The 13,279-nt window shown below is 52.0% G+C and overlaps 1 protein-coding gene across 2 annotated transcripts in view; it reads right to left on the minus strand.

Moving 5' to 3' along the window:
* The window catches only part of Creb3l1 (cAMP responsive element binding protein 3 like 1), a 33,096-nt gene extending 31,153 nt beyond the window's left edge, over positions 1-1,943 (minus strand). Inside the window, exon 1 of one of the 2 annotated variants that reach the window (XM_021729628.3) lies at positions 1,383-1,943. In XM_021729628.3, coding sequence (XP_021585303.2) covers positions 1,383-1,484 — 102 coding nt within the window. In that variant the 5' untranslated portion in view covers positions 1,485-1,943. The remainder of the gene's footprint in view (positions 1-1,382) is intronic. The other variant, XM_005330019.4, reaches the window with a different exon arrangement.
* Positions 1,944-13,279: the final 11,336 nt, after the last annotated feature.

Below are 13,279 nucleotides of genomic sequence, written 5' to 3' on the forward strand. Positions count from 1 at the left end.
AGCCTGTTTGTCTGACTGGGAAGAGGGGCCTTCCTAAGAGAGCAGGTAACACAGATGTGCTATATAAAGGAAACCAGAGAGACCTCAGACCCCATGTCTCCCCAGTTCAGGTTCCTGTCTCTTAGAAATGTATGCCCACCTCAATCTCATCACCTGGGATAGTTCAGAAGGAAGTGCAAGATGCCCAAGCCTTCCAAGGACTTGTGTGGCCAAGTTTATCTTAAAGAAGGTAGAAGCCAGCAGGTAGAGAGGCCCTTATGTGTTTGACCAGGGGTTGAGTGTGTGTGTGAGTGTGTGTGCATAAATGCAGGAGCGCATTTATGAGTTTGGCGCAACTGGTGGTTCACTGCTGTGTGTGTGAGGGTACTTCATTAGACTCCCCAAATCTCCCAGATTCTTGAGATCAGGGCAAGCCCTTCTGAACCTAGATATTTCCTCCTTTACTGAGCCCATGCCCCTCCCCCATCTAGGCCTAAGGCTGAGCCTGAGAGAGGGAGGGAGGGAGGAAAGAAAAGAGAGAGCCACGTTTCCTTAGGGAGGGAGGGAAAGAGAAAGAAAGGAGAAAGACAAGCCCAGAGTCAGAAACGGTCATGAAATCACGGGAGGAGGGGCGGGGGAGAGGGGCAGAGACTCAGAGAGAGAGAGAAACTCAGAAGAGACATGAGGAAAAGACACAGAACGGTGACCTAGAGACAGAGATGGAGAGAAGTCCTCCCGCTGAGCAATCATCCTGTGTTGCCCTGAGCCTCAGATCCCTCTCTGGGAGGTCTTGGTCCTGACTCTCCGGGGTAGTCAAGGAATCACCCCTAAGTTTCTGGGCTGGTTCCGAACCTGGGTCTGGCTCCGATCCGCTAAGAGCATCGTCGGGTCTCTGGGCCTCTGAAGCTCCCCTCTGCGCCCCCCAGCGGAGATATAGAAGCCGAACCACCAAAGCCCTAAAGGGGGCGCAAGAAGGGGCGCCGCCACTTTGCGCCGGACCAGGTCCCAGAACCCTGGGGCGGGTAAGGGACAGCTAGGAGACATGGGTGGGGGCAGAATTGGTGTTTCTCAAGCTCATATCGCAGAATCTGGTGGCCCCGGCTCCTCGAAATCTCCTGCTCTTAGAAGGCGGAGGTCAATGTTTGCACGAACTGAACCCCCAGGAGCGGCGCGCCCTGGCCCAAGCCTCGAGCCTCCTGTCCAGGATCCGGGTTAAGGGAGGTGTCGAGGGACCTACTCGCCAAATCTCAGAGCTCTCAGCACGTGTTCCTCCAGGGCACCCTGCACCCAGCCCCCTCCCCGGCTCCTGCCCAAATGAGGTGTAGTCGGGTCTTTCTGGGGGCCCAAGCGCGCCGCGACGAGGGCCGCGAGTTGTGCAGTGGGGAAGGAGACCCTCCGCTTACCGCATTGTTGAGGAAATCCGATTCGTTCAGATCCCCCAAGTCCAGGAAGCTGGATCCGGGGAACAGCCTGTCGGCCGGGAAGGGTTCCAAGACAGCGTCCATCGCGGCCGGCTCCGGGACCCCCTTGGCGGGGCTCCCTCACTCCAGGGCGGCGGCGAGCCCTGCACAGAGCTCCTGCCTGAGCGCGGGCGAGCGGGCGGGGGGCAGGTCCCGGGCGAAGCCCCGGGGGAGGGGCGGGCGGAGGCGGCGCGGCCCCGGGTCGGGGGCGCGGGGGCCTTAGGGCTGCGGCACGGAGCGGGCTGGGCTCAGGGGCCCTGGGCGCACCGTGGGCATTTAGCCGACTCCTCCTCCTGCTCCTCCCGGGGCAAAGCTGCCTTCCATGGGGAGCCCGGGGGTGGGGCTGCCGACTGGAGGAGCCCCCCGGACCGGGTGGGAGCCGGGGGTGGGGGAGCTGAGCGCTCCCCCGAGACGGTGTGGCTGCCGGCCGCTGCGCTTTCTCTGCGTCTCCCTCTGCACAGCTTCTGTCACTTTCCTCTCAGTGAAACCGGGAACCCCTGGCTGGTAAGCCCAGCTGGCCGAGGCGCCACGCCCCCACATCAATATTCACGATAACTCAATATTAATGAGAGGAGGGCGTGGCTTGAGGAACCGTCCCTCCCCTTTTAAAGAGACATCTGCGAGCCAGGCTTCTGGGCCAGTCTCTGTTCTCTGACCGCTCAAAGGAAGGGGCTTAGAGCAACAGCGTCCTAGAACCGATAACGGGGTTCCTGGAACACCAGCATCTTGTGGAGGCTTTACCAGCCGTGTTCCTGAAACTCGATGAGGAAGCTAATATTTTTATTCTCCCAGCCTTCTTGCTAAAGCCGTTACCAAACCCAAAGTCAGGCAACTCCACCTCACAGGCTCCTCCAGAGACCTTCCCTCAGTGGGGAAGAATTCAGCTTCTTAGCTCTCACTTCTCCTCCTCCAGGAAGCCTTCCCTGAAGTCTCAGGGTGGAGCAGTTACCACCCCTGTGCACTCAGGACGGGATGTACTTACCCCCCTTGTTTCTATGATAGAGAAGTCGTTTGCTCACATATCTAAGAACCCCGCCACCACTGATCCCCAACATACAGATAACACTCCTTAGGGCAAGAACTGTACTTCCTGTGAGTGGAAGGGATGCGTGAAAAGCAAGAAATGAGGTGAGTGCCCCTCTTGTCAATCACCAGTGGTTCTGAAAGGCAGGAAGTTGGGGAACAGCTGCTGTGTGGTGAGGTGCTGGCTGGCCAGCCGCACATTCCACAGGCACCTGACATTCCCAGGTCCCCTTGGATCCATTACCTAAGTGGCCTGCCCCAGCATACAACTTAATCTCTTGAAAGGGCTGATAAACAATCACCAAGCACCTGAACAAATGGAAGTATTTCAGACAGGGGCTCCCTTGGAGGGCTGGATACAGTTTCCTGCCCAGAAGTCATTAATAGGATTAAGTGTGTCCTCCTTGTTTGGGTAAAGAGCTCAGGACCAAAAGGCTTTTACGCAGAGATGTCATCACAGCTAAGCCACTGGGTATCACAAAAATCATTCTCTTGGTGCCAAAACAGGAGAAGGGCTCACAATGACCTGTGACAGCAGTTGTTTGCTAGCCTGGGGCAGGCAGGTGGGCAGGTGGCTTTTCCTTCATCTCATGACCCAGTTGACACAGTTCTGGACAGTGAAGTTCTGACCCCTCAGGCTGTCACATGACTATTAACTCCCAGGCCTCCTGCAGAGTTTGCTCCTGAGAAGTTGGGATTGCAGCCCATGCTCTGGGGATTAGTTTTCCAGCAGTGCACTCTGAGAAGTTTAGGCTGGGCCCAAAAGACATCAGTTCACTTTCAGAACAGTGGTAGGGTTTGGAGGCCCCGGGTTCAATCCCCAGCACTGTAAAAAAACAAAAACAATGGCTAGTAGAATTGGGGTGCTGGGGCTATGGGTATTTTCCCCAAATGCATTGTTTCTGGCTAACCCGGGGCCCATTGAAATACTGAGAATGTGGCTGATCCTTCTCAGGGCAAGGGGAGCGGTGACTGGCTGGATGACAAGCCAGTCTATTGTGGATGAGCTTGTGGCAGCAGGTGTCTGGAGTCCTGGCTCCTGAGCTGGAGTCCCTCTGCCTGAGGTTGGCTGGAAGTTGTGCCTGTGTTCCCCCCAGCCTGCTCTGTAATTAGAGACACAGGTACCATTTAAATGATTGGGGAAGATTATATAGTTTTAGATAAGTAGGATTAGAGTGTCCTGTCTTTCCTTTTTCTTACCCAGGTGAACACCCCAGGAAACCATTGAAAATAATCCTGGGGAGACATTCTGGTTCCGGCACCCCTGGAGTCTGAGAGACAGGATCTCCCCAGAGAAATCCCGGTGGCAGGGAGGAGGGTGGCGGGGACAGAGAGGGAAGAGGCAGGGCAGAGCCTGGCTTTGTAAAGTAAGAGCGTGATCATTTTCTTTCCTGGAATGAAGGGGATGGCAAAGCCTGGCTGAGATGAGGATGCCGGAGGACTGATTCATACATTCTACGTATTACTGGCCATCTACGATGAACGGTCCCTAGACCAGGCACTCACTGGAGGTGTTGTGACTCAGAACTTATATCCCTAAGTGAATGAGGGACTTCAGAGGTGGGTGGAAGATAATATGGGAAAAAATTTAAAGATGATAATCTCCGATCGTGGTAAGGACTGTGAGGAAATACAGTAGTGTGATGTGACCGTGGGTAAGCTGAGAGTTGAATCATGAACTGGGGTCACTGTAGGGCAAAATGGAGGAAAGGCATTCTGGACAGAGGGAACAGTACGTAGAGGAGAGGGAAAGGCTTGCACAGTAGGGCAGCCAGCGCCTAAGAGTGACATGAGGCATATGAAACTCCAACACCCTACACAAATAGGCACTGATGGTCACATTGAGTCTCTATTCTGTGCAAGCACTGACAAGAATTGTGCCAGCTGCCCCTGCAGCCTTCTGTAGGGTGTGGTCAGCAATGCATCTGTTCCATTTTCCTCCTGGGCTGGGGATTGAACCCAGGGCCTATGCATTGGAGGCAAGTGCTCTCCCACTGAGCAACACACCCACCCTATCTTATCTCTTCAACATTCTCCAGGAGATAGAATGACATGGCTCACTGGGTCTGAAGTCTGAGTTCTGACCCAACAGAAAGGGTTTGTTTCCTCCCTCCTGGTCCCTGGACCTGGTCCCACCCCCACCCCCCACCCCCAGGCCAGGCTTGGTTCTGTGAACACTACCTCCATATCCCCAGATACCAGAGCAGGGAAAGCATGGCTGGCAGCCTCCCTGTCGTTAAGGACTTAGGAACACCTGGTTAATGCTCTGGGGCAGCTGCTTCAGCTCTGAACAAGAGCCTCATGCATAAAGGCATCCTGACACGGTCAGTGACATCAGTGACACACACACACTGGAGGAGGGGGCAGAGAAAGGGACCTGCCAGGCTGATCTGTGAGCAAGGGCAGGAATGGTGTGTGTCTGTGCGTGTGTGTGTGTGTGTGTGTGTGTGTGTGTGTGCATGTTTAGAGGAGTTGGGGTCTTGGCAGGGGACTGTCACACACTTACATCCTGGGGGAGCCTCTGACTTTCTCTGGGTCGTAGTTTTCACAGCTGTGTGATGGGGAAGTGCTCATGTCCCTTAGGGTCCTGCCTTGCCAAGGATCTTCTAAATGTGCCCCCACCAAGACAGGGCCTGGGGAGCAGGGGAAAAGCCTGGCACTGGGTTTCCAGGTCGTCCTGGAGCCTCCAGGAGGGTGCGAGGTGGGTGTTGACATGGGGAAGGCAGGCCTGGGGTGGTAGTGGGAAGGTCGCCCTAAGTAAACCTGCCTTGTTTGCCTGGATCGTAAAGGAAAAACACTTTGGCACACTCCAACAGGAACTTCTGAGAAATGAAAACATATTCATCCTGGAGATTAGGCTGACTTCCGGGGTGCAGACGGAGCTCTTTGTTCTCTTGTGGCTCCCTAAAATGGGCTGCATGACTGCTCTCCCTGTGCCCCCAGCCTGGGCTGCAGCTGGAGTCCAGGAAACAGCAGGGTGGTGGTGGGGGGGACTTCAGACCACAGCTGTCACTCACCTTGGTGTTCTTCTTTTCTCTCTCCACCCTGAACCATAAAAATACATGACATTTATCGAGAACTTGCTTTGTGCCAGGCACTAAATACATTATCTCTTTTAATTCTCGGAACAAGTTTGTAAGAGAAGTATCATAGTGATCAATTGTGAGATGCACTTTTTATACATTTTAATACCTCTGAAGTTCAGACTGTGTCTTATAATTGATGGTATGTCACAGTTTAGTGGACTTTTTTCCCCCTTAATATACAGAAAATAATGGATGCACCATACATTAATGACATGTAAGATTCAGGAGAAGATGATGTCATTAGCATCCCCAATCTGCAGATGTGAATACTAAGGCTCAGGGAACTTGCACTCCTTTCTTCCACAGGAAACCAGGGCCTGGGACTATGGCTGGCTTATCCTGGGTCCCCACTGCATGAGACAGAGCTAGGACTGAGAGCTGGGCCTCCAGGCTTCCAACCAAGGGCCCTTTCCACTCACCCCAGATGAACTGGGTTTGCTCACTGGGGAGAGGCAGGAGCTGAGGGGAGAGCCTTCCAGGACCTTCCTCAGCAATGAGTGATTCACTGGCCACCCTGCCTTAGAGAAAGGCCTTAAAGATAGATTTTTTTCCTCTTTAAATTCTCTGAAGACTGAAGTTCCTTAAGGACTAAGAAAACACTTGCCTCCTTTCCAGCTCCTTTTCCTGGTAATTGGTTTAGCGTCTTTTTCCCTGAATTTCTGCTCTACTGTCCCATCTTTGGACTGGAGGCGGGCCCACCCCTTGGCCCTCGGTCTGCCGGCTGCCTGGGGAACAGCTCCACCCGCTTCCTGCTTTGCTCTCCTGCTCTGAATTCACCCTTCTCTCCTCCGGCTTGAATCACCTGCACTAACTTTGCTTCTAGATGCTTCCATAGCCCAGGCCACCTGGCTCCATCCCTCAAAGACATACACTCATGATTCTTGAGCCCCCCATCTCCTTTGCTTGTTCAGCCTAAAGTAATGAGGGAAAAATCAACAAAGCCAGTTTTTTTTTTTTTTTTCCTCCTGCCTTGAGAAGTCCTCATGTTGGGGACACTCCCTGCAAATCCTGCTCCACCTAGGGCTGGCAGAGCAAAAACTATGAACCTAAGAGGAAGGGCAGGGGCATGGAAAGTTGGAGGCCCTAGTCTGGTGCCATGTCCCTGTCTCCCCAGGCCTCGGTTTCCCCAACCTCCAAGGCTATGAGGCCGAGGTGGCTTGCCACCAAGAAGCTGAGAGGCAGCAGCATGGGGCCCTCAAATCAGAGACTTTGCTAAAACACAACAATCCCAATTCAGTTCAGTGGGGAATGTTAATAGGCAAGGTTAAGCCAGAGCCTTAGAGTTTCCCCTGTCAAGTGAGCATTCTAGGCAGGACAGGCTCTCAGATTCTCTCCTACCAGCTTAAACTGTGGGACTTGGTTTCCCTGGGCCCAGAATGCAAATGTGACCCTCCGGGTGAGGCGCCCAGGAGTCCTCCAGGCTGCTTTCAGCAGGAGCTGAGCATACATCCCATAGCGGTGACCCTGTGCGCGCACCCCGGAGAGTAACCAGCACACAAGATGTGGACCCCACTGGGGCCGTGCGCCATCTGCGCATGTGCGCGCCTCCGATGGAGAAAAACGCCAGCTCACACCTAAGGGCGGCCCGCCTCTGCACGTCCATGCCAGCGCGTGCGGCTGCAAATCTGGTTTCCATCTTCTCCCAATAGGCAGCAGGGCTGGGGGGAGACTGAGTGGAATATTAATTGTGCTTTTGCACGTGGCCAGGCTCCATGAATGTGGTGGTCGGAGGGAGCAGCCTGGAGCTATGTGGGGAATGAAGGGGAAGCCACAGCTGCATGGCTGCTGGGGTTTATGGCTGCGCTGGGGAGGAGGCTGAGCCCCGAGACCCAATGGGGTTGCTGGCAGTGAGCGGTGTGGGTCAGTGGGGAGCTGGGGACAGCCAGGCAGACACCAGCCAGGTTTGACTCACCCCGAATCTGGCACGTAGTAGGTATTCAATAAATGCTGAACGCCCGTAGGATCTCATAGATCCCCTTGTGGGGAGCAGGCAGAGTAGAGGAAGGAAGGAAATGAGCATGTATTAAGCACCTACCATGTGCCAGTCACTCTGCGTGTCACTGTCAAGATATGTATTTATTTAATTATTTATAGCATATATTTTTTCCTGGGGATTGAGTCCAGGGCTTTGCACACACTAGGCAAACTCTACTGAGTGACTTCTCCAGCCCTTTTTATTTATCATTTTGAGACAGAATCTAGATAAATTGCCAAGGCTGGCCTTGAACTTTTGATCCTCCTGCCTCAGCCTCCCAAGTCACTGGGATTATAGGCCTATTTCACCAAGTCTGTCTACTCAAGCATTTTATTCTATTTCAAACTCACAATGATCTTAGGAGGTAGCATTACTCCCATCTAGGAGAGAGGCCCACTGCACATTTATCACCCCAACCCTGTAACTTGCCACTTTAGGGAGACCCAGGAAAGAGTAGTTTCTTTGATTTAAGAGCCCAAAATTGAGGCTGAGGTTGTGGCTCAGTGGTGGAGTGCTTGCTTAGCATGTTTGAGGCACTGAGTTCAATCCTCAGCACCACATAAATGTAAAATAAAGATATTGTGTCCACTTAAAACTAAAAAAAATAAATAAATATTTTTTTTAAAAGAGCCCCAAACTGACTTTTTTATCTAATAGACCTTTTGGATTTTTTTTTTCTTTTTTTGCAATACTGGGACGGAGCCCATTGCCTCAAAAGTGCCAGGCAAGTGCTCTATCACTGACCTTCACCTGAGCCTAACTCTGAATTTTGTAGCTCTTTGCATTTCCTTCTTTACTCAGGCTGGGAGCAAGCACAGAGAAGAAGTGGCTGAGGTCCCCCTCTTGCAACAGGATCTCATGATCATGTCACAGACTAACTGCAACCTGCCTTCATTTTATGTTTTAATCCCCTTTCTCCATATTCTTTTTCCTCTTTTAAAAACCATCAGATTCCATTGTCCATAGGGCTTTTCAAATACCTTAGAAGTGAGACAGGTTGAAGAAAGTGAGGCCCAGAGAGGTTGTGTTATTTGGCCAAGGTCACACAGTTATTCAATAAGGAGAGCTGGAAATTTGATCTTGTATCTATTTGACTTGATCTTTCTGCTGCCCCAGACTCTGGGTTTGGACAGGTTGCATGGTAATCAGGGGGCTTTCTGGAAAGCTCGAGAAGTTGGAGGCCTTTGCAGACTCAGCCTTTGCCTCTCACCAAGGTTCCTCTGAGGAGCATGTCCAGATGGGGATGTCATCCCCTGTCATGTGCCTTGAGAGGGCCCTGGGAGCCCTGGGCATCTCCATCCCCAGGGACCAGCCCCAGCCTCCATGGCTGAGCAGAAGAAACAGAAAACCAGCGGGCCCAGCCTTGGCCATCACCCTTACAGCAAATATATGTTCCAGATGCTCCAAGGAACGTTTCTGGAGACTCTGGAACAACTCCCCAGAGGATGACGCATGGATGACAAGCAAACATGGAGGTCCAGGGACCAGGAAAGGGGCCTCTCGATGTTCTTGTGCCTCCCACACCCATCAGCCTGCCCCCAGGGCCTCTTCCCCCCACCCCCCAGGACAACCCGGGCTTCCCAGGAAGGCCTTCCACACCCTCGAGGATGAATTTATTTCCCATAGGAGCTGACACCATGTAGCTGCTCCTCAAGAAAGATGGGGGCCCCTGAGGAATGCATGGTAGCGCACACCTGGGATCCCAGCAGCTCAGGAGGCTGAGGCAGGAGGATCGCAAGTTTAAAGCCAGCAACACCAAGGCGCTAAGCAACTCAGTGAGACCCTGTCTCTAAATAAAATACAAAATAGGGCTGGGGATGGGGCTCAGGGGTTGAGTGCCCCCCGAGTTCAATCCACAGTACCTGTGCCCCCCCCCAAAAAAAAAGAATGAGCCTAACCTGGGCTGGAAGGGAGTTTTACTCTGGGAACCGCCGCTGGAGGTACCTTGGAGAATGGCAATCTCCGATCCAGGGCAGACACAGGGAAAGATGCGGAGACAAGGAGCCATTCTTGGGCCGCCCTGGGAGCCCTGGGGGTTGGACGTGAGGTGCCTTCAGATAGCAGCATGCATGGTGCGGAAGGGAAATGGCCAAAGAGACACCATGACTTTCACAAACTGCCATTTACCGTGGCCCTGTTGCCAGCTCGCCACAATGCTTAACTCGATCCTCTGAATCTATAAAGAGCTCCAATAAATCACTAAGACAACAACTAGCAATCCAATAAAAACAGTGGTACATAATATGAGCCGTGAGCCGGGTGCATCTATTCAATGCGGCGCTTATCATGTCGCGGAATCTGTGTTAAGCACTTCCTATGAGTTTTCTGTTATGCCTCACCACAATCCTGGTACTAAGATTACCATTTTCCTAAGGCTCCGAAAGGTGAAGTAACTTGCCCAAGGTCACACAGCATATTGGTCTGATTTCCTAGTCCATACTCTGCAGGCGTGATTTGGAAAAGTATGTACTTCATGGGAATCTAGGGTCTCAGGAAAACTTGACAAGAAAAAGAAGGAAAAGTGACAGAGAGGCAGTGAACCAAGGTAGAATCACCTTGACCCAGCTACTTGGGAAGACCCCAGTATTCCCAGTCCTGAGTAGAGGTAGTCTATTTTTTTAAAATATTTTAAAAATAGATAATGCATTCACTGACTCAAAAAATAGCAAGGAAATATAATGAGAAGTGATCCTCTCCTCTCTACATCTTATATCCTAACCACTAAGCTCCCACCCTTCCACCAACATATAATCAATTTTATTACTTTCTTGGGTATCCTTCTTTGCTGTGTGTGTGTGTGTGTGTGTGTGTGTGTGTGTGTGTGTGTAATATTTAAACATGTAATATTTCTTCTCTCTCTTTTAACTGAAAAGGAGGCTATTATACACTGTTCTGCATGGTTTTGTTTTCACTTAATTTATCTTGGAGATCATCTGGTATTAGTACACATAGAACTTCCTCATTCTTTTTTTTTTCTTTTCTCAATACCTGCATAGCCACCCATTGTATGACTGCTCTGGAATTTATTTACCTGTCCCTATTGATGGACACTTGAATGGTTTCTGGTTTTTTACTATAAAGAACAATGCCACAGTGATGGTCTTGTCCAAATGCTGTGTAGCTGTAGGATGAATTCTCAGAGGAAGGACTGCTGAGCCAAAGGGAACATGCTTTCGTAATGCTGAAAGATATGCTCAAGTAAATATATATATATATATATATATATAAGATAAAAAAATATGCTCAAATAGCTTGTACCGACTTATAGCCCTACCAGAAATGGGCGGATTCTGTACTCTCTCAAACTGAGGATATTATTGAACTTTTACATTTTTCTACTCTGCTGGATAAGAAATAGTTTCCAGTGTATTTTTTTTATTTATTTGTTTTTATGTGGTGCTAGGGATCGAACCCAGTGCCTCACACGTACAAGGGAAGCGCTCTATCACTGAGCCATAGCCCCAGCACCTCCAGTGTATTTTTAATTTGCTTTTTCCTTCACTAGGAGTGAGTACCTTTTTACAGTTAAACAATTTATGTTTCCTTTTCTGTAGACTCTATTCATATTCTTTGATCCTTTTAAAATTGGTGGTTGGTATTGTTGATTTCTAGAAACTCTTTATATACTAGGGAGATTGTGATATGATTTGCAAGGGATCTGGGGTTAGAATTTGCATCCCTCTGGGAAACTCTGTGTGTGTGTCTGTGTATATTCTCCATTCCTTCCATATTGTCATTTCAGGTCAACTATTTATTTATTGAGTACCTCTTGTGTACCTGCTCAGGGCTGCTGTACCCAGTCCAGTGGGGGAACCCAGCTCTGTTATCCAATAGGTTATAGCTCAGTGTGAGATGAACAGTAGTTCTGGGATTCAGAATAAGTGATTCAGGATATGAGGGCGAAAGGGACAACCTCTGCCTGTCACAATTGCTCTGATGTCTGTCCCCACCTGGGGCTGGCTTTTCCTGCCTATCCTTTCCCTGTGAGTTCAGCCTCAAGCCCTGACTACAGAAAAACCCTGCTCCAGAAAGATGGCTCCCTGGACACATTTATGCCAGTCTTCCACATGCCCATCCTCACCTGGCTCCCTTCTCTGCCTTACACTGGTCCTCATCATCTGATTCTCCCTGCCCTGCTCCTGTCTCCAGTGTGCAGTCCGTCACTGCCCAGAGGACTGGAATCTTCTCGCTGACAGAAAGGGAGACAGTCCCTTGGGTCCCTTCCCTTTGGTGCTTGGCACCAAGCCAAAGCTCCCTGGATGCTTGATTGGCAGATGTTAGGTAAGTCCAAATCTATGGCTCACCTGAATTGGGTTTTGGGGGAGTCAAGAATGACGCAGAGGGGGCCCAGGGGCAGATAGGATGCCAGGCTGAAGCCCCGGCTCAGGGCCCAACCAGGAAAGGGTTAAGCTTGCCAGAGTTTTGTATATGAAATGGCACCAGAAAAAAAAAATGTGCAGACTAGCAATTGAGCCCTGTCTCATCCTGGTTCAAATGACATTGTCTGAGCTTCGCCAGCCTCGCCTTCTGCACTAATTACAGACCTTCCCTGGGGAGGAAGGCTGAGGCCAGGAGGTCGTCATTACAGGCTCCCTGGCTGCAGGGAGCAAACCCCAATGACCAAACCCAAGGACCAAACAAAGGCTCTCAAAGAGAGGCCCAGGTTCCTGGGCTGAGCCTCTTGGAGGCCGCCTGGAGGGGAAAGGGTTAAGAAGGAGGCAGGGATTGGAGGTTCCGGCTGAAACATAGTCATGGGAACCCAGACCCAAGCAGGGTCCCCGAAGGGTACCCTTCCTCGCTCCCCTTGCTCAGGCCTGGACACCCCCTCATCTTGCCCCCCAAGATGGCGGCAGCCAGGGCTGTGTTGGGGCCTCCCCTCTGTGGCCGGCAGCCGGCCGCCGCTCCCTGTGGCCTGTGGAGACCAAGCCTTCTTTAATCTTCCATTTATCTTGAGGCCTCGCCCCTCTGAGATTGGCTTTGATGTGGGGCCTGCTGCTGGGGGTAATCACGGGTTTCTGCAGCCTGATCTGGGCTCTGCCCACTGCCCCCAGCCCAAGGGGGACTGGAGGGCTCCTGACCATCAGGCCCAGACCTTGACCATGACCTTGGCAGATGGGGCGGCGAGAGCTGTGGGCTCTGCTGGTGGAAGGGCTGCTGCTGGGCCCCAGGCTGGAGCCGAGGGCTTATTCCCACCTGGTCTCCCCCGTGGGACAGTGGAAACAAAGTAACAACCAGGCGACAACATCCACAGCAGGATCTAGTTACCCGCCAGCCAAGCCTCCAGGCTGAGGCTTCCACTCTCAACACCTGGCTGTAGGATCACTATAAAGGGGAGGAAGCGGAGGGGTCATCCATCCATTATGTCACCCAAAGGGACTGCGTTCCTACTGTGCGCCAGGCACTACCCTTGGCTCCCAGGATGTCGTCGTGGAACAACTGGGCAGGTTTCCACTTGTAGGTGCTGGGAGGAGGGCGGGTCATGGGCGAGTGGTCAACGAGGCGCTGGACGTCCCGGGCCTACTACAGAGACAGCGCCTTGAAGCAACGCTGCCAGGCCTGACAGGGCCACGGTTTGGGCACCGTGGACAGACATGGCCTCTACGAAGAGGCAGGACCTGAGGGTGAGAGGGAGTGGCCATGGGCCCATCTGGAGATAGTGTCCAGGAGAGAGGGAAGGGAAGAGCAAAGGTCGCCACTGGAGGACCTCGTCTCGCTCCAGGCGTAGCAGGGAGGCCCGCCCGAGGGAGGGTGGGACG

This window comes from Ictidomys tridecemlineatus, chromosome 4 (assembly GCF_052094955.1).
Source record: "Ictidomys tridecemlineatus isolate mIctTri1 chromosome 4, mIctTri1.hap1, whole genome shotgun sequence".
NCBI classification, from domain to species: domain Eukaryota; kingdom Metazoa; phylum Chordata; class Mammalia; order Rodentia; family Sciuridae; genus Ictidomys; species Ictidomys tridecemlineatus.